Here is a 22146-nt window from a genome sequence, read left to right on the forward strand (position 1 = left end):
CCACTGGTCTTGACCTGCCCTTCCTGGTTTGGGTACAGTTCCTACTCTTTCTGGAAATATTTGACTCACAGTAAACTTATCTGCTCTTCTCAACTTATATAGATATACCATTTCATAAACAGATATACCGAACTTCAAGTAAGGAACAGATTCCCCTATTATGCCGAACTTACCTACTTACTAAAACACACTGCTTTTAGCCTTTCTGTGAGTTATAACTAGCTTTGTCATTACACATATTAACTTTTCCTTTTTTTAAAAAAAAAATCAATTTATTTATTTATTTTTGGCTGCGTTGGGTCTTTGTTGCTGCGCTCAGGCTTTCTCTGGTTGCAGTGCAGGGGGCTACTCTTCTTTGTGGTGTGCAGGCTTCTCATTGCGGTGGCTTCTCTTGTTATGGAGCACCGGCTCTAGGCTCATGGGCTTCAGTAGTTGTGGCACACGGGCTCAGTAGTTGTGGCCCACAGGCTCTAGAGCACAGGCTCAGTAGTTGTGGTGCATGGGCTTAGTTACTCCGCAGCACGTGGGATCTTCCCGGACCAGGGCTCCAATCCATGTCCCCTGCACTGGCAGGCGGATTCTTAACCACTGCGCCACCAGGGAAGTCCCTAACTTTTCCTTTTTGATCGTTAAGGACTCATGGCTTTTCACAGATTCAACTTGTTCTGGTAAATCGACAACTGTAGACCCAGCTATTCTTTGTTATATCCAAGTTGTCACAACCTGACCAGAGGGACCCCGTTTCCTTTTCAGTCAACTCCTTTGTCCTTTCAGCAATAGCCCAGCACTTTTGACAGCAGCCTGCTTTTCTGGCGAGAGCAAGTTTTCTCAGGCCATTCTGACTTTCCCCTGCTTCCAGACGTGGACTCAGGTCCTTTGAAGGAGCCCTGGGTACCGCTAATGAAAAATGCTATTGAGATCAATGTGTGTGTGCTGAGGGTACAATATGTGCGTGCTGGTGATGAGATGGCACACCATGGCCACTGAAAAGGAAGCAATAGAGAGGATGTTGCTTCCTAAGGTCATAATTATGTTCTCAAATTGCTCAAATCATTCTACTATTACCACCTCTTCTTTTATACAGTTTTAAATAGATTTTTCTCTATAACGTGCCTATTCAGATTTTAACACTTCACCCAGACTGTGATTATCCCAACCTCTGATTTTATCAACTTCTGTGTGCCTCAAGGCCCATTATTTTGAGGTCACTTGTATGTATACTTTATCAGAACCTGCTTTCAAGAAAACATCTTATAAAATTATATATCTAAATTTTTCTCTTTTCCTGTAAATGCTTATTTGTCATATACCTATTAGACATAACTACAAAATTATTGACACAAATGTATTCAATTATGTTAATTTATTATTATATAACCAAATGCCATTTCATGGTGATACATTTCTCGCACAAATTCACTCCCGTGCTAGCCTTGAGAGGCTGATGGACACCAGAGGGCCAGCTGGGAAGCTCATCTCCTCTAGGAACTGTCGTTGAAGCAGGATGCCATTAATAATACAATTTTGAGGAATTTATATTTAATTCCACTAATGCGCCTTCATTAATTGAAGGCATTTGGGGATAGTATGCAAATGGAAAGAATAAAGGTTTTTGCTGACTGAAAATGTGCAAATCACTCAGCAAAGCCACGGGTGGACTCTTCTCTCCATTTGCAGATCTGGTCCCATAGAAAGGGACTGGCTCTTCGTCATTTCTGTATGCCCGTGGCCAGGGCAGTTTTCAGTTATGATAGGTGCTCAGTGATTCTTCTTTGAATAGAGAAGGAAGAAAATGCCATGAGAATCACGGAGAAAATCATAACTGGCCAAATCATTAACCCGGGACTGTCATTCATAATCCACAATTTCTTTTTTTTTTTAATTTGACTTTATTAATATTCTGAGGAAATTGGGTTTTGAGACAAACTTTAAATTGCTTCATTTCCAAAATTCATTTTGGTCACAACATCCGGGAGCAATCCGTCTGCTAATCAATAACTAACATTTAAATGGCTGTTGCCAGAAAGGCAACCCAGCACAAAACCAGTACTGTCAGCAACTCAGAACAACTCTAATTTTCTGACAGAAATCGATTCACAGCAACATAGTGGTTATTGCAAGTATTTATCGTTCTGAAAAGGAAAGTTCATCAGTGCAGCTTCTTGAGCAGTTCATTCGCAAATGAAGGACTGTGATGAGCTCCACCTCGACACCTGTCTCGAGATGTAGGATGTGGTGGGTGGCAATAACCCTATGATTGCCTTGAAATTGGCCCTTTTGGGGGTGTAGTGGGTACTGTGGGCCCATCCCAGATGGCCATGTGGGGAGAATATTGGGCATGGAAAGTCCAGTTCCACAGCTGGGATTTCACTGGCTTGCTGTGTGATCTCAGAAAGCCACCTAACCTCTCTGAACATTCCTTTTCTCTTCAAGGAAAGCACGATAATCAGATCTGTCCAATTTAGCCCTCCAGTTGTTGTGAGGATGAAACAAAGGGGTTGGGGGAGGAGATATCCCTGAACATATATTTAATGGACTGGGTAAATTTGGGGTCTTATAATGACTCTATTTCCCAAGAACAGGATTAAGGAGCAAGGCAGAATATTCATGAGAAATCAGAGCGTCATCCTAAAGCTCAGTGTTCATGGGAGTTTTACTAACTGGAAAACAAGTGACAATGGGAACAAATGTGCTCACTGAGTGACACTTCTGTGCAGTAGGAGCTGGGAAACAAGGATAAAAAAAATCTGTGCTCATGAAGTTCATGGTCTAGCTCATGGGGAGGGGGCTGAGCAAACAGATAAACGCAACGGGTGTGGGGAGGGTAAAGAGAGGTGTGAGTGGGAGTGTGGGAACACACAGGCATGAACTGAAGGACAATTTCTCAAGTCGAGCAGCAATAGAGGGAAGGCTATTCCAGGAAAAGACAACAGGCACAGATTAGCACTTCAAGAGAACCATAAAAATAAATCAGTATTTCCCAAATTTCTCACTTGAAGTTCACTTTTACATTTTTGGGGGCCTTGTCTCTGTACCACATGCACCATTTTTTTCTTTTTTTAATTTATTGGCCATGCTACGCAACATGTGGGATCTTAGCTCCCTGACCAGGGAGCGAACCCACACCCCCTGCATTGGAAGCATGAAGTCTTTTTTTTTTTTTTTAATACTTTTTAAAATAGTATTTTTAAATTTTTAAATTTATTTATTTTTGGTTGCACTGGGGCTTCGTTACTGCGCGTGGGCTTTCTCTAGTTGCATCAAGTGGAGGCTACTCTTTGTTGCAGTGTGTGGGCTTCTCATTGCGGTAGCTTCTCTTGTTGTGGAGCACGGGCTCTAGGCACATGGGCTTCAGTAGTTGCGGCACGCGGGCTCAGTAGTTGTGGCTCACGGGCTTAGTTGCTCCGGGGCATGTGGGATCTTCCCACTCCAGGGCTTGAACCCGTGTCCCCTGCATTGGCAGGCGGATTCTTAACCACTGCGCACCAAGGAAGTTCTGGGAGCACTGAGTCTTAACCACTGGAACACCAGGAAGGTCCTGCACCACTTTAAGTTGACCAATTTTTAAAAATATAAGTTGGGTTTAAAAAGAAAACTTTATACATTACTACCATAAATGAAAAACATTGTTAAAACAGAAGCTAACCTTAAAAACACAGGCAACAGGAACTCAATTTATTCAATAAATTACTGTCAGGCTGTTCTAGATTCTGACCAAAGAGGCGACAAAGACGAGATGGAGACAAATTAATGTCAGGCAGTAATTGATACTAGGGAGAAAACAGAAAGTGACCTAGGAGGGTTACTTTGTATGGGGTTGTCTGGGAGGGCCCACCAGGAGATATCATTTGAGCAGAGATCTGAAGGAAGTGGTAGACCAAAAGGAAGACGAGGTCATTACATCTCAACCAGATACTGTTGCCTGCAGAAAGAAGACTGTGAACCAGATTCAGGGAGACGAGCAAGGGTTAGGGAGGCGTGCTCACACCCAACTGAGACTTTCTGCAAGACCAGAGGACAAAGATAAGGCAGTCATTCTGTCGAGGCGGTTCCAGTTGTTTAATTCAGTCTGGAAGACTAAATCAAGTCGGGTACTCCTAGCGGAAAGCATCCCACTTCAGGAAACACTGCAACCTTTGAGAGGGAGGCAGGCTGTTACCGCCCCGATTGACAAATTAGTAAACTAAAGCCAAGAAAAGTTAAATCGCTGGGAACTGGGACCGCAGCGCTGCCTTAACCTCGTACAGCCCGGTGGAGTGCAGGGGTGGGTCCAAGGATGGGCCGGCAGGTAGATGCTGGCTCTGGCAGCACTGTGAAGACTCCCAATCCTCCAATCTGCGTTCCACGCCTCTCGTTAGCCCCTTCCCAGGTGACGGTCAAAACCCGGAGCTACGGAATCTGCGGAGCGGGACACAAAGCACAACCGCCGGAGCCGAGCATGCGCAGTAGCCCGGCCCAGCCCGGCCGCTCTCGCCGCTGGGGGAGGGTCATCCAAGCCTGACGTCCGCGACGCCGTCGTCAGCGCCCCGGGAAGAGGAGGGCGAAGACTCCATCCGCCATGTTGGATGCCGCAGATTCGCCATAACCGCGCCGGCTCTTTTCTTAAAAAAATAAAAATAAAAAGCGAAGCATCAGCGGAGCGCCCCGCCTTCTCGGTCGGCGCGGGAGGGGGCCCAGAAGAGCCCGAGGCTTTTTTTTCCTCCGCGGTGGGGGCGTTGCCATGGAGACGCGGGCGGCAGGTGAGCCGGGCTGGGGGTTGGGGTGGGGATGAGGTGGGGGTGGGGCGCGGCGCGGCGCGCGGGAAGCCGTTTCGAGCTTGGAGTCGGGTAGAAGCGCGCAGGCCGCTGGGCGGCGGAGGGATCCGCGGCCCAGGGCGGAGAGCGGACGTAGCGGCGTCCTTCGACGGCACGTTAAATCGCTGGCAGTATCCCGCCGCCTTGGGTTTTTATTAAAAAAAAAAAAAGTAACGAGGGTGCTAGCGGAAGAACGAGCAAGGGAAAGCAGTGCGCTCGCGCGTGCGGGGCCGTTTCCGGGGCAACGGGAGGGGTCGGGGCGCGCGCTAGCGACCCAGCGCAGGCGTCCTGGCGGGCGGGAGGTTCGAATCCGATGCTGCCGACTCGGTGGCCGCGTGGGCCTTGGCTCGGCCTCCTTGTTGCCTGGCCTCAGTTTCCTCCTCTGTGAAATGGATAGTTCCTTTAGACCCTTGTACTTGGCCAGGATGTTTTGAAGGGAAAGGGTTCCACCGAGCTGCTGAAGGAAAGTTTCTTTGTGTCCTGTAGAGGGAGCCATAAACACCAGGGATTAGCTGGTTACTGCTGGTAACCCAGTAATACCCTGTGATAAATTGTGATTTATTTATTTATAAATTTATTTATTTTGGCTGCGTTGGGTCTTCATTGCTGTGCGCGGGCTTTCTCTAGTTGCGGTGAGCGGGGGCCACTCTTCGTTGCGGTGCGCGGGCTCCTCATTGCGGTGGCTTCTCTTGTTGCGGAGCACAGGCTCTAGGTGCGCGGGCTTCAGTAGTTGTGGCTCGCAGGCTCCAGAGCGCAGGTCTAGTAGTTGGGGCATACGGGCTTAGTTGCTCCAGGGCATGTGAGATCTTCCCGGACCAGGGCTCGAACCCTTGTTCCCTGCATTGGCAGGCGGATTTTTAACCACTGCGCCACCAGGGAAGCCCGATAAATTGTAATTTAGCCTCTACCTGCCGCCTAGCTCTGTGGGCCCTTGTTCCTCACCCTTTAAAGTTAAGATGACATGGCACCTCCTCCAGGCAGCCGTCCCTGGCTTCTTGGGCGACGCGGCCTTTCTGCTGGCTGGATGCAGGACTGCGATGGATCTTCCACTGAACACCTGGTCAAAGCCCTTATACGTTGACCTTGGGGCTCCTTCCTGTGTAATTAACAGTAAGCATCCACACTGGGGCACTGACCTCATGCTTTTTGCTACTCAGTTTTCCCGACACCTCTAATTTGTGTGTCATTTACTGACGAGGAACAAAAGTTCAGAGAGGTCAAATTCATACAGTTTAGAAATGGCAGAGCTGAGGCTTTAAAAATCAACTTCCTCTGACTTGGAATGAAATCCAAACTTCTGGGTGCCTGCCTGGCTTGTACTTCCAACCCCTGGATCAGTGCCTGGCCCCGAGTGGGTGCCCAGGGTGCCTTTATTGAATGGAAGAATGAATGAACTATCTGACCGCCTCCTGCCCCCTTCCAGCCTGGTTCCCTGGCAGAGCCCAGTGACTTCGGGAATATAAGCTTAGTGTCGCAGGGCTTACCCTCCACAACTGCCCCTCCAGCTTCATCTTCTGAGCCTACGGGTTCATACCAACGCAGCTATATTGAGTGTCCTGCATGCTGAGGGCTGCAGAAGACACCTAGAGCTTATGTTTGCTGGGTGTTCGGTGCCCAAACCCCGGGGGCACTTTTCTTGGCTTCTTCAGTTCAAGCCAACAGCCTTGCATGACACTCCTCTCGACATGCCAGGTAGGGATGGTAAAGAGTCCTTTGACCCTTGGTCCTGCCCTCATCCCATTGTTGTGTCAGATTCCTGCAAGTGAGTGTGTGTGTGTGTGTGTGTGTGTGTGTGTGTGTGTGTAGTGATGGAGCAGACCCAGAGCCGGAGTGGTGGGTCAGGAGCCCTGAACTATGCCAGGCATTCTTTCTGACAGTGATGATGTTACGAGTCCAAGCTCGTACTGTTTGCCGCACGACAGGTCAATAAATCGAGAGATGAGTTTTTTGGGCAAGGAATAGTGACTTTATTTGGAAAGCCAGCAGACCGAGAAGATGGTGGACTAGTGTCCCAAAGAACCATCTTACCTGAATTAGAATTCAGCCTTCTTTTATACCAAAAGTGGAGGGCGTTTGGTTGGTTGCTGCGAAGTTCTTGGTGCCGGAATCTGTTGTTCTCGCAGCTGTGCACCTAGGTCTGGTCACAGTGTTCCTATAAACCTCCAAGACAAATGGTATCCTGTGTGTCATGACTTTTTATCTTTGTGTGAATGGAGAAGTGTTGTACCTTTAAAAGTCAGAGCCTTGAGAATGGGCTAACCTGTATATTTTAGGCAACATTCTTAACTTGTAGCAAAAGCAATAGAATACAAAGTTTAAAGGAAAAAAACCCAGATCCGGTATGGAGTCAGATTTGTTCTTCCCTATTACACTCTCTTCTCTGTTTGGTGCCTTCCCTCTCCCAAGACATTGGGCTACTGCTGATGATACAGGACGTGCACTGCCCACCTCTCCTCTTCTGGAGTTTACGTAACAGTTTTTTTTTTTTTCTTAAACCTGGCACTTGTAGTTTCCTTCAATTTTCAGCTGTGTAATCAGTGACCAAAAATCACGTTTTAAAATACGTTGCTGTTAACTTGCGGTCAGCTAATTCCTGAAAAGAGTCTCCTGTTTTGCTTGGTTGTTGGGTTAACGTAGGAGAGCCGGTAAAATAAATGATAAGATGGAGTCGCATTTGGTCTCTAAGGTCCAGCTTTTTGATGGTAAGCCAGCCACGATGGTCATTGCTGTGAACTGGAGATCTGTTACCCGCACTGCTCCCTTCTCAGCCAGTTTCCCATTTACCTTGTAAAATGGTTCCTGTGTCTTTTCTCCCCTTACTTTACAATTTACATAACAACTTTTCTATGACAGCTATCTTTCAGTAGAATTAAGTTTCTGCCTAGGGCAAGGGCAGTCAAGAATTGGGTATATTAAAAAGACTCTCCTTAATTGCATTTCCTTTGTAGATAGTTTCATGCATGCTGCTTCTGAAAACCTCCCCAGCAAGAGGGGCTGATTTAATTATGTAGAAGGGATTTAGCCTAGAGTTGTTTTCTCTTTGTTAGCAGCTGTTTATTCTGTTAAACTTTCACTGCCTTTGCCATTTCTCAAGGGCAGGTGTCAACTTTAAGGGCTGGAACAGTCTGGAGGGTGGAATGAACACGTGCTCTGGGGCCAGAGATCTGCTACTCACCAGATTCCTGACCTGAGGGAGTCACATAACTCGTGGAACCCACCGCTTCATCTGCAGGAGACATGGTCCTGCCCACTACCTGGGTTATGGTGCACTGTAGATGCTGTGGGCACTGTTGTTTATCCCTTTCACCGAGACCCCAGTCTCTCTGCTGTGCAGCTTAGTGCATTGAGATCTACTTGCTCCTTGAAAACAGTTGTGGTTGGAAAATGTGATAGACTTTGATTGGTTAAAATTTTTTTATTATTATTTATTTATTTATTGCTGCACTGTGCAGCTTGCAGGATCTTGGTTCCCTGACAAGGGACTGAACCTGGGCCCCCGTAGTGAAAGAACTGAGTCCTAACCACTGGACTGCCAGGGAATTCCCATTGATTGATTTCTTTTTAAAAGAAAGAAAAGTAATCTGGGGGTGAAACAAATTGTCATATTAAACAGCTATTGTAGGTGTGAAGTTACGTCTTTTTTTTTCAAGGAACATAAAATATATCATATGTTTATAAACAGATTATGCTTGGCATGTTAATAGAAAAAGGATTTTAACTTGGGTAACAGATTTTTCTTCTTTTAAATCATGTAACAAATGGAGCCGCAAATTTTTGAACTCTGGAATCTGGCACGTGTGTGCCCCAGTTGGGTCTGGGCCGAGGCAGGATGGGAAGGGTGGGGACCGGACTTCAGAGGCAGCTGCTGGCCTTGCTGGTGTAGGGGGAGGAGGGGACCAAGTTAGCCACCGCGTCTGGAGCCAAGGAGCAGGGGGGCTTTGGGAGCCGCATTCTGGAAAAGGAGGGTCTTGGAGGTCCTGGCAACCTGGAGGACCTTGTAAGTCAGCCCCAAGCCTCCTTGTAGGGCCCTAGCTGGCTTTCTTCTTTCTGTTAGATATTTTTTTCCCATCTCTGCCAGCAGGCCTCTTCTTCTGGGGCCACCACCACTTCTCTGCCCCTTAGGATTCTCCCTTCCTCCCTCCCTTCCCCCTTCCCATCCTTCCTTCCTTCCTTTTTTTTTCTTCCAAGCAGATTCCTTGGTTCACCCAAATGTTTGTGCCAAAGTTTGTGCCGGGAAGTGAGAATGCAGTCAGTTATGATTCGCTGTTTCCTCCTGAGGATCTCACACAGTCCTAGTAGTGGAACTGATCCTTTAGGAGATGGTGCCAGAGACTATGATGGAAGTAAGCCCTGAGAGTTGAAGGCTTGAGGGGGTGCGGTGCACCTAGCCCAGCCACTTAGTTACTGTGATCCTTTGTTGAAAATTACATGGGGGTCCATTTCTGAGCTCTCTGGTCTATTCCATTGATCTATTTGTTTATCCTTCATCAGCACTGCACCGTGAATTACTGTAGCTTTCTCGTAATTTCTGAAGTTATGAAGAATAAATAAGAGGACATATTTTGGAGGGGCAGAGATGCAGGCAGGAGCAAGACCCAGCATCAGGTGCTGTTACGGTGCATCCCAGGGATGATGACGCTCACCCCACAGCAGTGGGTGTGGGAGTGGAGGTTTGGGGCAGATTTAGAGAAATGGACCGGAGTAAAAACCCATAGGACTGGTGATCGAGTGGATTTTAGCTTAGAGACCAGCCAGCATTCATCTGTGTTTGGTTTCAGGGAAAGAGCAGTGATGAACCAAACAGGCACAGGGATATGAAACTTTCCAGGCTCCATACACACAGCTGTGGTCCATTATTCTCTATTCCCTCCTGCAGTGGTAGAGAGAAGAGCTTTTGAATTCTGCTCCCTGTTTTTATTTCTGAGTTGGTGCAGGGCTTGCCGGGTTACTGGAAGCACCTCAGAGAGACCCTTCCTGGGGACTGAGGCCCTTCCCTTCACTCTGAAGAGGCCCCTGGAGCCGAAGTTCTGTGCAGCCCTGCCCCAGGACGGCCATGGGGCAGCCCTAACCCGTCGCTGGGCAGGTGTCAGAGGACCGAAGTTTTGGTTTTACTGGGATGTGGGTTGGCCGGCGGCTGACCCACCCTGAGCCACGCTTTCTTCCCCAGCCCCTTAGTTTTGTCTGTTTCTCTGGGAAGTGTGAGTTGACTGCCTTGTTTAACCTGAGCCTCGGGGGTTCTTATGTGAACGTTCTGGAAATGCTTTAGTCCTCACGACAAAGGAAATGCAGCATTTGTTAACCTTAAACATTGATCTCTTTAAGCTTTTAACTGTATTTTGAATTAAATGATATTGATATTTTTGGAGTTTACAGTCTTTTAGGAGGAACACGTTAGACAAATAAATACATCGTTAAATACATGATTACAGATTGTGGTAATTGCTTCAAAGCGGAGGATGGGGGGGGATTGGGCAAGAGAAAATAATGGGGACCTAATTTATATTGAAGGGGATTTAAGAAAAGCCTCTCTGACAACCTGAGGTTGGAGCTGAAACTTGAAGCATGAGGTTCTGGATTTAAAAAAAAAAAAAAAGTTTGATAAGCAGAAAGCACTCGCCAGCCCTCTCCACTTTGCAGAATTTCAGGCAGCTCTGGACTAGCTTCCTGAGGCTGGAGTTCTCCTTTGCGCTTTATCGCCCCCTAGGGGACATGCATGGGAAAGGCCCTGCGGAAGTGGAGATAGCCTAGGAGACAGCTGTGCCTGCAGAGGGGGCGGCTGCACGTGGGGACTGGCCTGGCCACCGTGTAGGCGCTGTCCCAGCAGCGGGACCCGTCAGGTATGGCAGGGCATGGCTGAGACCGGGATGCTGGACCTGCAGGGGAGGAGGTCCAGGGGCCGCCGCTGGCTTGGTCAGATGCAGTGGGAGGAGCTGGCCTAGCCAGGGTCACCTTAAGGCTGCACGAGCTGGAGCCGAGTCAGGGAGGAGGACAGGCTGCCTGACCTTCTAAAGGTCCCTGCCCTGTAAAAAGAGTGGTAGCTGTCCAAACCGGTGAGGGGCAGGTCGGGCACTGGCTGCAAGTCTGGACTCTCTGTCCTTTCCAAGGCAGCAGTCTATGAATTTGGGCCATGAATAAAACCACGGTCACTTTATATTGTTTTCACGAGCAACATGGCATTATTTGTTTATGTTTCTGGAGTTTGTGTCTTACTCATTTCTAAATGTGCTTCGCATACATAGTATGTGGTATATATTAGGCATTCATTAAATGTTGAATTGTGAGACTAAGTAAAAAACTACTTTTTTCCCTAGTGAAAAACCGAATAGCCCAGGTATGTGGAGAACACACCTAATGTTTACTCCATATATTGGTTACCAGGAAGAATGGACCAGATCATTCTGGTAGGCTGGAGCTGGGTGGCTGGTGGGGTTTGGAAAATTCTTCTTTTCCCTGTGGCTCTTGCTTAAATTTAAAGCTCTGTTCTGGAATTTGAACAGACCTTAGACACGTCTGAGTATTAGACGGCAGTTCTTTCTTCTTGAATTAATTTGCAAGTTCAAAATACTTTGTAACTGAGACGACTGGCAGGCTTTCATGATAAGTAAAGCAGGTATTTAAAATTTGATTGAAGTTGGGCTTCCCTGGTGGCGCAGTGGTTAACAATCCGCCTGCCAGTGCAGGGGACACGGGTTCGAGCCCTGGTCGGGGAAGATCCCACATGCCGCGGAGCAACTAAGCCCGTGCACCACAACTACTGAGCCTGTGCTCTAGAGCCCGTGAGCCACAACTGCTGAGCCCGGGCGCCACAGCTACTGAAGCCCGCGTGCCTAGAGCCCGTGCTCTGCAACGAGAGAAGCCACTGCAGTGAGAAGCCCGCGCACCGCAACGAAGACCCAATGCAGCCAAAAATAAATAATAAATAAATAAATAAACTTATTAAAAAAATAATAAAATTTGAAGTTGTGTTTGCATGTTTCCCACATTTTCCTTCAGTTCCTGCCCAGGCTGTTATTTTATCTCCTTTGATTATGACCTCAGGAGCCTGGAGCAGACAGCCAGCGTCTAAAGCCTGTGATGGTAATAAATGGAAATGTCCTCATCTTCTGCCTCTTTTTCAACAGTGTGGACAGTAACTCTGGTCGGCAAGGTCTAAGCTTCCTAATTCCTTGTCTCCATTTTCCTAACTCTGTGGGTCCCAAAGATCTCGGGGTGCTGGAGGCCCTCTCCTGTCTCGCTGGCTGTCAGGGAGTGGCACCTGCAAACCACATTTCTCTGATCTGCAGTGAAAAAGTTGCCAGGTGTCCTGGAAATAATGTGAATACTGGATCTGTGTTCTACTCCAGACTGCAATGTGCTGGAAGTGGGAGATACACACCAGATTTTGAATACTTAGTACATCAAAAGAATGTGAAATTTCTCATCTCTCTTTTAAAAATGGATTCCAAGTGAAGTGATAATATTTTGGATATACTGGGGTAACAAAACATATTATTAAAATTAATTTTACTTGTTTCTTTTCATTTTAACATGGCTGCTTGAAAATTTGAAATTACACCAGTGGTTCTATTTCTTTAAAAAAATTTTTTTAAAATTTAAATGTATTTATTTATTGTTATTTTTGGCTGCATTGGGTGTTTGTTGCTGCACGTGGGCTTTCTCTAGTTGCGGCGAGTGGGGGCTACTCTTCGTTGCGGTGTGCGGGCTTCTCATTGCGGTGGCTTCTCTTGTTGCGGAGCAGGGGCTCTAGGCACGTGGGCTTCAGTAGTTGTGGCACGCGGGCTCAGTAGTTGTGGCTCGCGGGCTCTAGAGCACAGCCTCAGTAGTTGTGGCGCATGGGCTTAGTTGCTCCGTGGCGTGTGGGATCTTCCCATACCGGGGCTCGAACCTGTGTCCCCTGCATTGACAGGGGGATTCTTAGCCACCGCGCCACCAGGGAAGTCCCAGTGGTTCTATTTCTGTGGGACAGCACTGGCCTGGATGGGACGTTGGGCCTCTTGAGCCATGGTGGCTGCCCTCCCAGAGCTTCTGCAGAGAGCCACACGTGTGTGCGTCTCCCCATGCGAGGCAGTGACCCGTGCACAGGGACCCGCCTGCCATCTGCAGGAACTTGCCCAGTATGTACAGCAATGGTGTGCGTGCTGAGCCGCGTCCACCTGCCTGGTGGGTTGTGTCCACAAGCCCCTTTCACCCATTCTTCCCAGTTCTGCTCTGCACCTGCGTCATGTGGAGCGGAGTCCACAAAGCCCTTTTCCCAGGATCCCTCCACATGGTGACCCCTGCCTCCGCCGTCCTCATGAGGTCAGCAGGGCGGCTGCAGTTGCCACTGCGGGTTTCCAGCCAAGGACCTACGGGCTCGGGAAGGGAGAGGTCCCTCCAGCCAGGCAGATGTGGCCACATGGGTGGGGTTTGACCCCGGAGCCTCTGTCCTGAGGCCCAGTGCTGAAGCCGGTTCAAGGCAGCCCTTTAACTTATGAAGTTAGGACTAATGGTGCCTCCACCACAGAAAGGAACCAAAATAAACTAGAACAGCAAAAACCCCAAACCGGAAACTCAGAGGCCTGGTGATGTGGCAGCCCTGGGCATCGCAGTTCCCCTAAAATACATCGCAAAACGGGAGAGGATTTTGCACATTTTGTTTTTCCCATGGGAACGATCCCGGAGACTCGGTCGCTTTGGAGGCATGGCGTCAAGAGTTCTGGGGCCACCTCGGTGATTTGCACAAGGGGAGCTGTGGTGTCAGAAGCGTTCACGGGGGCCCCCACATCCTCAGAGCTTCCCACACATCTGCCTGGGCGGGACGGTGCTGCCACTTAGACAACTGGGTGATGGGGGTGCAGTTTCTGTTTACATAAAATTATTTGTTGTGCTTTCCGAAGGAAAGGGCCCTGGGGCTGCTCTTCAGCTATGATTATGTTAAATGTGAGTAGTAGACTCTATTGCCTGGGGCTCTCACTTTGAGAGTGCTTAAAAATAACTTAGAAAAATTATGTCAAGTTTCAACATGGAAGAAATGCGTATGCATAAAATTATAATGCAACTGTTGGCCCAGCCTTAATTATAGCTGTTACTGAGCCTTTCTCATTTTATTTTGTTAATCCTGTTTCAACAAAGGAACACCCATGGGCTTTCTCCTTTGCATTTAATAGGAACGTTAACTTTGCGAGCTGTAGAAGGCATGCTCATCAGCCATGAGCTGCATGGTAATAACACCACAAATTAGGCTGTGCATTTATTGGAACTTCAGCTCACTGAACCTCAGAGCTGGGACGGCACCTTGGAGGTGATCCGTGAGTGGGGTAGCAGGCGGGAGGGCAGGTGCATAACGGGCCCCTCCAGGCCATGGGGGAGGCTGGAGCCGTCTGCACACCCTGGCTTCTGTCCAGGCGGCTCTGTCTGTCTCCCTGTAAATTAGCCTCTGGGTGAGGCTCAGAGACCAGGTTCCACTTTAAACCATGCGAAGGCCACTTCCCACTGGGGCCTGGAGAGGTTCAGAGACTTACGCAGACTCCAGCACACTGGAGGTGGGGAGCTGGGGCTGGTTAGGGGCTGGGGACCCAGGTCCTGACCCAGACAGGTGCCCTTCTGTGGCTTTATGTGAGACGGTGCCTCAGAGGTGTCGGTCACTGGGCTGGGAGTGTCCTGCAGTCCTCCTGCAGCCCCAGCAGATGTAGAAGTGGAAGCTCAGGAGGGAGGCCAAGAACACATGGCCAAGGTGCGTTCACGGCCAGGTCTGGGCTTCTCACCTCACTTTGTCATTTTAAATAAGAGATTCACTTGTGAATCAGAACCCCCTTTTCCCCCTATATCTTTCCCTTAAAAATTTGCTGTTTAAGTTTTAAAAAATTGATGTATAACCTACACATAGAAAGGTGTGTATCGAAGAGACGAACAGCTCTGTGAATGTTCACAGACTGAATTCACTGTGAGACCAAACGGAACTGGGGCAGAAGCCCCCGGCCCCAGCCCCGCCAGGGGAAACCCGGCCTGACTCAGACAGTGCAGAGAAGTCGACCCCTTTTGTGCATCAAGCGGTGACTTGTCATTTAGGACAGGCATCAGGCAGGCCTGGGCTGTGCTTCTGCTGTGTGCTCACCTGCTCTGTGACCTTGCAGTCCCCTCCCTGGGCTCAGTTTACTCATTTGCAAATGGGGATAGCAGCCCCTCCCTCACTGGAATAATGTGAAGATTAAGTGGGTGGCGGGCAAAGCACCGCATCGCAGCGTTAGGCCTCGGGGAACGGAAGCCAGATTTCATTAGGGTCTGTCTGCTCAGTCTTGGGAATGGCTTCATCCTGGGAATGGAGGGTGTAGTGCTCAGACTGGCCACCAGGGGGTGCTGCTGGCACACGTATGGCGCCCACTCTTGCCTGAAGGCCCTGGGTTTATTGTGTGTGTTGGTACCCTTTTTTTTTTTTGGCCGAGAAAAGCTGATGCCCTGTATGTGGCGGTTCTCTGTCCCTAGTTCTGGATCTCTTGCCAGGCCGTGCAGGGGCACGCATACTAACTATGTGTTCCGGGTGGGCTGGTGGCCCTGCATCTGGCACTCTCATTTTCCAGCTTACGGCTCCCTGAAGTGAGGGCCCGTTGTAAATTATAATAAACACACAGAGGGTAGAGTTCCCTTTTTGGTGTAGCTACGCTTAGTTGTAACGAATCGTTCGGAATGTCTCTCTAGCCACGAGGCAGGGTGCAGAGTGGGGCCCAAGGCTTGTTGGGTCCCTCCCAGGGCCCCACTTCAGTACTCCCTCCTGGAGCAGCGCTGGACCCACGTGGGTGGGCAGATACGGAGGTCAACTTGGAAGGTCTTGGTCAGGTTTTGACTTTGTGTGTTGTCTGCCCGGGGGTCCTTGGCATCTCGCTAACTTCTCTGAGCCCTATAGCTCTCTCCATTGTAAGTGGGGACGACGATGATAGCGATGCTAATGGTCATGGTGGTGGTGATGGTGCTGGTGGTGGTGGTGGTGATGATGGTGGTGATGACAATGGTAATGATGATGTTGGTGGTGGTGGTGATGGTGCTGGTGGCACCATCTACTTGGTTACTCCACAGGATAGCGGGGAGGATCAAGTGCGGTCACTGACATGCAGACCTTTGTGAACAAAGCAGGCAGTCTAATGGTATTCTGCAGCTGGGGTGGGCAGGGAGGCCGGGGGTGCCGCTTCGGGCCATGCTGTCTTCATGCCCCCCCTCCCATGGCCGACACGTGGGAACTCTCTGAGGACACCCAGCTCTGGGAGCTCCCGTACCTTTCCATGCCTGGCCTCCCCTAATCCAAGGCCTTCTGTGTACCTGGGCCCTCTGTGCACCTGGGTGCCGGCTCACCTGGCCCACGCGTTCAAGCTCTGGACTTGGGCACTTCGAGGCTTGGCCGTCCTCACCTACCAGGTATATTCTTGTAGCAAGTATAACTCTTGTGTCAAGAATGCCTTTTCCGGGGCTTCCCTGGTGGCGCAGTGGTTGAGAGTCCGCCTGCCGATGTAGGGGACACGGGTTCGTGCCCCGGTACGGGAAGATCCCACATGCCGCGGAGCGGCTGGGCCCGTGAGCCATGGCCGCTGAGCCTGCGCGTCCGGAGCCTGTGCTCCGCAATGGAAGAGGCCAGAACAGTGAGAGGCCCGCGTACCGCAAAAAAAAAAAAAAAAAAAAAGAATGCCTTTTCCTCATCGATTCTAAATCTGTCAGCTTTTCTTTCTTCCTTCTTTTTTGTCACCTCAACACTATGCACTTTTGGTGTCACCCTAATATATCCTTACGAGAGAACGACAGGGACAGGCGTAAGGTTTGATGTCCCCCCCACCTCACCCCCACACACAAATGCCTAATCAGCCTCAGGGAGGAATATCAGAACACCATCAGCTGGGAGACACGTTTTGTCTGTGACCAGAGTTTGCATCTCTGCCCAGTGTCGGCAGCTGTGGCCCTGCTGTCTTTCCTCAGCTGGTGTTTGGCCCGGAGCCTGTCAGACTGTCTGGGGCCCAGGGTGTCTGGGGATCAGTGTCTTTCTCCCCCAAGAGGGAGACCTTATTTTGTCACTTACTGTGCCTCTATTTCTAATGTCAGTGTACATTTTTTAATCTAATTTTTTCTTGGATTACACGTCAGCATCATTGTGGAAGATCTGAAAAACTCAGAGACTATGAAATAGGAAATAAGTAGCATTCAGAATCCGCCGACCCAGAGCCCGGTGCTTTGCTGGGTGCTGGGGAGCCAGAGGGGTGGGGAAAGGGTCTGGGTCCTCAGCTCTCTCTGTGTCTGTCCGTCTGTCTGTCTCTCTGTTTCTTCAGACCAGGCTCTCTGGCTTTCCTTCTGCCACTTAACGGTGGTCCTAGTCACCCAGGTGGAAAACCTTTTCTCAGAAGTTGCAAATTGGCAGCTCTCAGGATAGGTGTAACCTGAAGACTTGATTTGTTTGGCCTGCACAGGTTTTTTGTTTTTTTTTTTTCAGGAAAATCTCATTTAGTTGCCAGCATTTAAAAATCCACAGATTTCAAATACAGATTCAGCTTCTCAGCCTGCATCCGCGGGACTGGGGACTTCCCGATGGGGCCAGCTTCCTGTGTGCCGTGCCCCGTCCCCGGCCCTCTCGATGGGCCTCCTGCTCTGGAGGCTGGGTGCCCTTGCCTTTCTTGGGCGGGCTCCCATGGTGGGTGTTCCGAGGACCAGGCCTTGCTGCCCCCCGACCTTGACATTGTCCCCACCTCTACACACTCAAGGCTCCCCGGGGTTGAGGCTCTCCCCTGTTCTGCTCGCCGCTCTCCTTGCCTCCTGGATCCGGTTCAGCTTCCCTCCCCCGAGAATCCTACCCCAGGTGCCTCAGCCATGGGGTTTCTGCGTCCTCCCCATGCCCTCTGGTGGCATGTGTTTAGTATGTTCCTGTATAGACATCCCCACCGCTGCACACATGCATGAATACAACCTGTGTTTCTACCCGATTTTTAAGTCCCCTGTGAGTTGACCAGGTAGCTTTGAAACCATATAGGCCTGAACTTGATCCTCTTAGGCAAGTTATAGCTTCTTCATCTGTAACATGGGATAATAGTATCTTCATGGCTGACTCATTAGGGCCACTGTGTACAGCTGTGCAGGTCGCACACTGCACAAGGGTACCGCCTCTAAGGGGACCATTTCACATCATAGATTTGTATATACATTATGACAGTTTTCTGCAAATGGTAGTATCTTGTTCTGACAAAATCAGTATATTTGACCACTTTCTGACAGGGGGAACTAGTGTCTTAAGGAAAGGGTGCCTTTTTCCTTTTCTCACAGAGGTGCCTTGCTAGCAGCCACCCTGCCTCTCAGGGTTACACGTGATAAGGAGTGTGAAAGTGCCTGGTACTCAGGAAACGTTTGTCTCCTTGTCTCTTGAAAGCAGGAGGTCATGGAGGTGAGCCCAGAGGCAGGGCCCCCCGGTGTGTCTGTTGTGGGTGCCGAGGGGGGAAATGGGGCCTTACAAGGAAAGAACGGGGGTTAGGAGTCCAGTCTCCCGGGCACTTCGGCCATGCCGCATCTCCATCGGAATCTGGAAATATTCCTGAGTTTCACTGATTCAAAGACTGATTTTAACATCCCTAAAATCAGGTGGTGTCTTACAATTGGTGTGATAAGAACCCAGCATGGTTTCGTTTATTTGGTAGCATTTTAGTCTTTTTTAGTGTATGTGAAGTATCAGTGCCTCTTAAAATAGATGTTGTCTTAGACTTGAGGAGATGCAATAAAGAAACCTATTTCATAGGATTGCTGTGAAGATTGAATGCTCTCAGCATGAGGCTTGCGTGGTGCCAGCTCATGGTGAGGGTTTAATTGATTTCAGCTTCCTTTTCTTCTCCCTCTTCCTCTTTGAATGCCCTTATTTTGGTTACAGCAAGTTCTCAGTAAGTGTGATGGTGATGATGACGTTATACGGCATACCCACAGCTCATGAAAAGTTCTGCAAAATAAGCTAAATGGAAGGAAAGTGTTTTGTCCAGGCCCAGGCTTCTTTTCCTGAAGATAAAGGAAAAGCGTATTTTCGACTGCAGTAAGCTGCACAATGTGGAGAGCTTCTCCATCACCGCGGAGTGACCGCGATCTGGCTGCCTGTTGCTGAAGTATTTCCACTCCTCTTGGGACGCTGCCAGCTCTTTTGAATTTAATAACTTAAGGGCAAGTGAACAACAAGAAAACAAAAACAGAACTCCGAAGGAACTTGCCATCCTGTTCTTCTCATAAGGTAGGCCGTTTAACAGGGCCTTAATTTTGGCTCCTGAACTCTTTCAAGTTAATCAATCCAAGTAAAAGATGGTTGAAAAGCAGCTGTCACTTTTAAATAGAGGAATTTAATAGTCTAGTAATGAGCATTTTGTCTTCTTACGGTTATCGATAAACATTTAAGGCTATTTGTGACCGTCAGTTCCTCTAACACTGAGCGCCTACTGTGTCCCTAGCAGCAGCATCACTAAGAGGATGGATGACATTGGGCTGGGCGGGGCTGTGGCCACAGGTAGTGAGTGCAGGGGGTATGGAAGGTGCTGGGGTGCAGAGCCCTGCTTCTCAGGGAGGTGAGCACAGAGACCTGGACTGGGCCCTGGCTGCCCCCTGTGAGCTACCTCGCTCCACCCCTGTGGGACGTTTGGACCTCATAGGGTGGTTGGGATTCGACGGGGTCATGGGTATGTCAAACAGTATCCCCGCTTCTCAGATTTAGTGCCTTTTCCAGAGACTCCAGGCTGGCAGCAGCCATTGGTATGTTTTGTTGGCTGGAGTATTTTTTTTTTTTTAACTTTGTATTTTGAAATAATAGTAGATTCACGGGAAGTTTCAAAGATCGTGCAGAGAGGTCTTATATACCCTTTTCCAGGCTTACTCCAATGGTTATGTTTTTGGGAGGGGAGTATAAAAACATATATAACATAAAATTTGCCATTTTAACCATTTTTAGGTGTATCGTTTAGTGGCATAAGGACATTCACATTGTCGTGCAATCATCACCACCATGCATCTCCAGAACTCTTTTTTTTAAAAAAATTAATTTAATTAATTAATTTATTTTTGGCCGCGTTGGGTCTTCCTTGCTGCATGCATGCTTTCTCTAGTTGCAGCGAGCGGGGGCTACTCTTCATTGCGGTGTGCAGGCTTCTCATTGTGGTGGCTTCTCTTGTTGTGGAGCACAGGCTCTAGCACGCAGGCTACGGTAGTTGTGGCAAGTAGGCTCAGTAGTTGTGGCTCATGGGCTCTAGAGCGCAGGCTCAGTAGTTGTGGCGTGTGGGCTTCGTTGCTCTGCGGCATGTGGGATCTTCCCAGACCAGGGCTTGAACCCTTGTCTCCTGCATTGGCAGGCAGATTCTTAACCACTGCACCACCAGGGAAGCCCTTTCCAGAATTCTTTCATCATCCCAACCCAGTGGTTACATCTTGTGAAACTGTTGTGCAATATCAAAACCAAGAAATTAATGTTGGTACAATGGGCATGTATGGTTCTAATCCATTTTTACCACATGTGTAGATCTGTGTAACCACCCCTGCAATCAAGATGCCGAGCTGTTTGTTGACATTTTATCAGTTTGAGTGAAGTGGAGAAACCTTGTGTCCCTTTATTTATTTATTTTTTGGCCTTGGGGTACAGCTTGCAGGATCTTAGTTCCCCGACCAGGGGTCGACCCTGGGCCCTCAGCAGCAAGAGCACTGAGTCCTAACCACTGGACCACCAGGGAAGTCCCAGCCTTGTGTCCCTTTACCTCCCCTGTTTATAATTGTCATAAAAGTTTCTTCTGCAGACGTTGAGAACCACATCAGACAGAGTTATACTTTTTGTTTAATGGTCAAACGTAATTTAGGAAATCAACAGGAAAAAAGAAATCTGATGTATTTGCCCATATTTTTACACTTTGCTTTGTTCATTTTACTTTTCTTGATGTCGCAGGAGTCATTGTTTTAGCATTTTCCTTCTGTTTAGAGAACTTCCTTTGGTCATTCTTGTAGGTTCGGTCTGCTGGTGACAACTTCTCTTTCTTTTCCTTCATCTGGGAATGTCTTGGTTTCCCCTTCATTCCTGAAGGATGGTTTTGCTGGGTGTAGGATTATGGGTGGACAGTTCTCTCCTTTTTGCACTTGAAAAATGTGCCACTTCCTTCTGGCCTCCACGTGTCTAAGGAGAAGTCTGCTGTCAATCATATGGTTTTTCCACACAGGAAACTGGGTTTTTTGCTAATTTCAGGTTTCCTCTCTGTTTTTAGTTTTCAGAAGCTTGATTATAATGTGTCTTGTCATAGATTTCTCTGGGTTTACCCTGTTTGGACTTTGCTCACCTTCTTGACTGTGTGGCTTTATGTCTTTTGCCAACTTTGGGGAATTTTCAGCCATTATTTCTCTGAATATTTTCCCACCCCACTGTCCTTCTCCTTTCCTGGGACTCTACTGACACAAATGTTAGACCTTTCTTTGGTTCAAGTCCCACAGGTCCCTGAGGCTGTCTTTATTCTTTTTCAGTCTATTTTCTCTGTTATTCAGATTGTATGTTTTTTATTGTTCTATTTTCAAGGTCACTGATTCTTCTAGCAGGGGTGGGGATGGGCTGCAGTGTTGTCTGTGGGGTTTGAGTGTTGCAGGATGGCTATTGCCTAAAAGGTTTCTGTCTTGTGAGGCTGTCCCTTTCCTGGCCCGTTGGCCAGTGAGAGCAGGCTCTTGTTGGAGCTGTTTTTTCCTGTGCCTGTTGGTGCTCCTGCTTCTGAGTTCGAGCGGGTGAAAGGAAAGCCCTGGGCACTTACTGTCTCAGGTTGCAAGGTGGTTTGTTAGCTGCTCTGCCACCTTCTCTCCGACTTTCACAGTCTTACGTGTATTTTATCTGTGACGTCCAGGGTTTTGGTTGCACTTAGTGGGAAGAATAGGGAAAAGTACATCTGCTCCATCTTTGTGGAACTTTTTGCCACAATATATATTTTTAAAGACTTTATTTTTTTTAGGGAAGTTTTAAGTTTTCAACAAATCTGAGAGGAAGGTACAGATCTCCCATATCCCCCCTGCCTACACATATGCACAGCCTCCCCTGTCATCCCTAGCAGGGTGGTGCGTTTGTTACAGTTGGAGAACCTACACTGCCACATCATCATCACCCAAAGCCCACAGTTTACATTAGGCTTCACTCTTGCTGTTGTACATTCTATGGGTTTGGGCAGATATGTAGTGACGTGTATCCATTATTATGGTATCATGCAGAATATTTTCACTACCCTAAAAATCCTGTGTGCTCTGCCTGTTCATCCCCTCCACCCCAAGTGCGGCCACCTTTTTACTGTCCTTTTACTGGAGATCTTTTTACTGTCTCCATAGTTTTGCCTTTCCCAGAATGTCATATAGTTGGAATCATACAGTATGA

At 48.5% G+C, this 22146-nt stretch overlaps 1 protein-coding gene and 1 non-coding gene across 3 annotated transcripts in view; one reads left to right on the forward strand and one right to left on the reverse strand.

Moving 5' to 3' along the window:
* The first annotated feature begins 4590 nt into the window (after positions 1-4590).
* ZFAT (zinc finger and AT-hook domain containing) overlaps positions 4591-22146 on the forward strand; it is a 244589-nt gene continuing 227033 nt past the window's right edge. Inside the window, exon 1 of one of the 2 annotated variants that reach the window (XM_030764163.2) lies at positions 4591-4739. In XM_030764163.2, coding sequence (XP_030620023.2) covers positions 4721-4739 — 19 coding nt within the window. In that variant the 5' untranslated portion in view covers positions 4591-4720. Of the gene's footprint in view, positions 4740-18183; positions 19006-22146 lie in introns of those variants that run through there. The other variant, XM_089898687.1, reaches the window with a different exon arrangement.
* TRNAK-CUU (transfer RNA lysine (anticodon CUU)) lies at positions 20413-20485 on the reverse strand. Its single transcript has one exon. It is a non-coding gene; the product is annotated as a tRNA-Lys (tRNA).

Source organism: Delphinapterus leucas, chromosome 17, assembly GCF_059928025.1.
Source record: "Delphinapterus leucas isolate spDelLeu-1000000601 "Yukka" chromosome 17, BTC_Dleu_Yukka2, whole genome shotgun sequence".
NCBI classification, from domain to species: domain Eukaryota; kingdom Metazoa; phylum Chordata; class Mammalia; order Artiodactyla; family Monodontidae; genus Delphinapterus; species Delphinapterus leucas.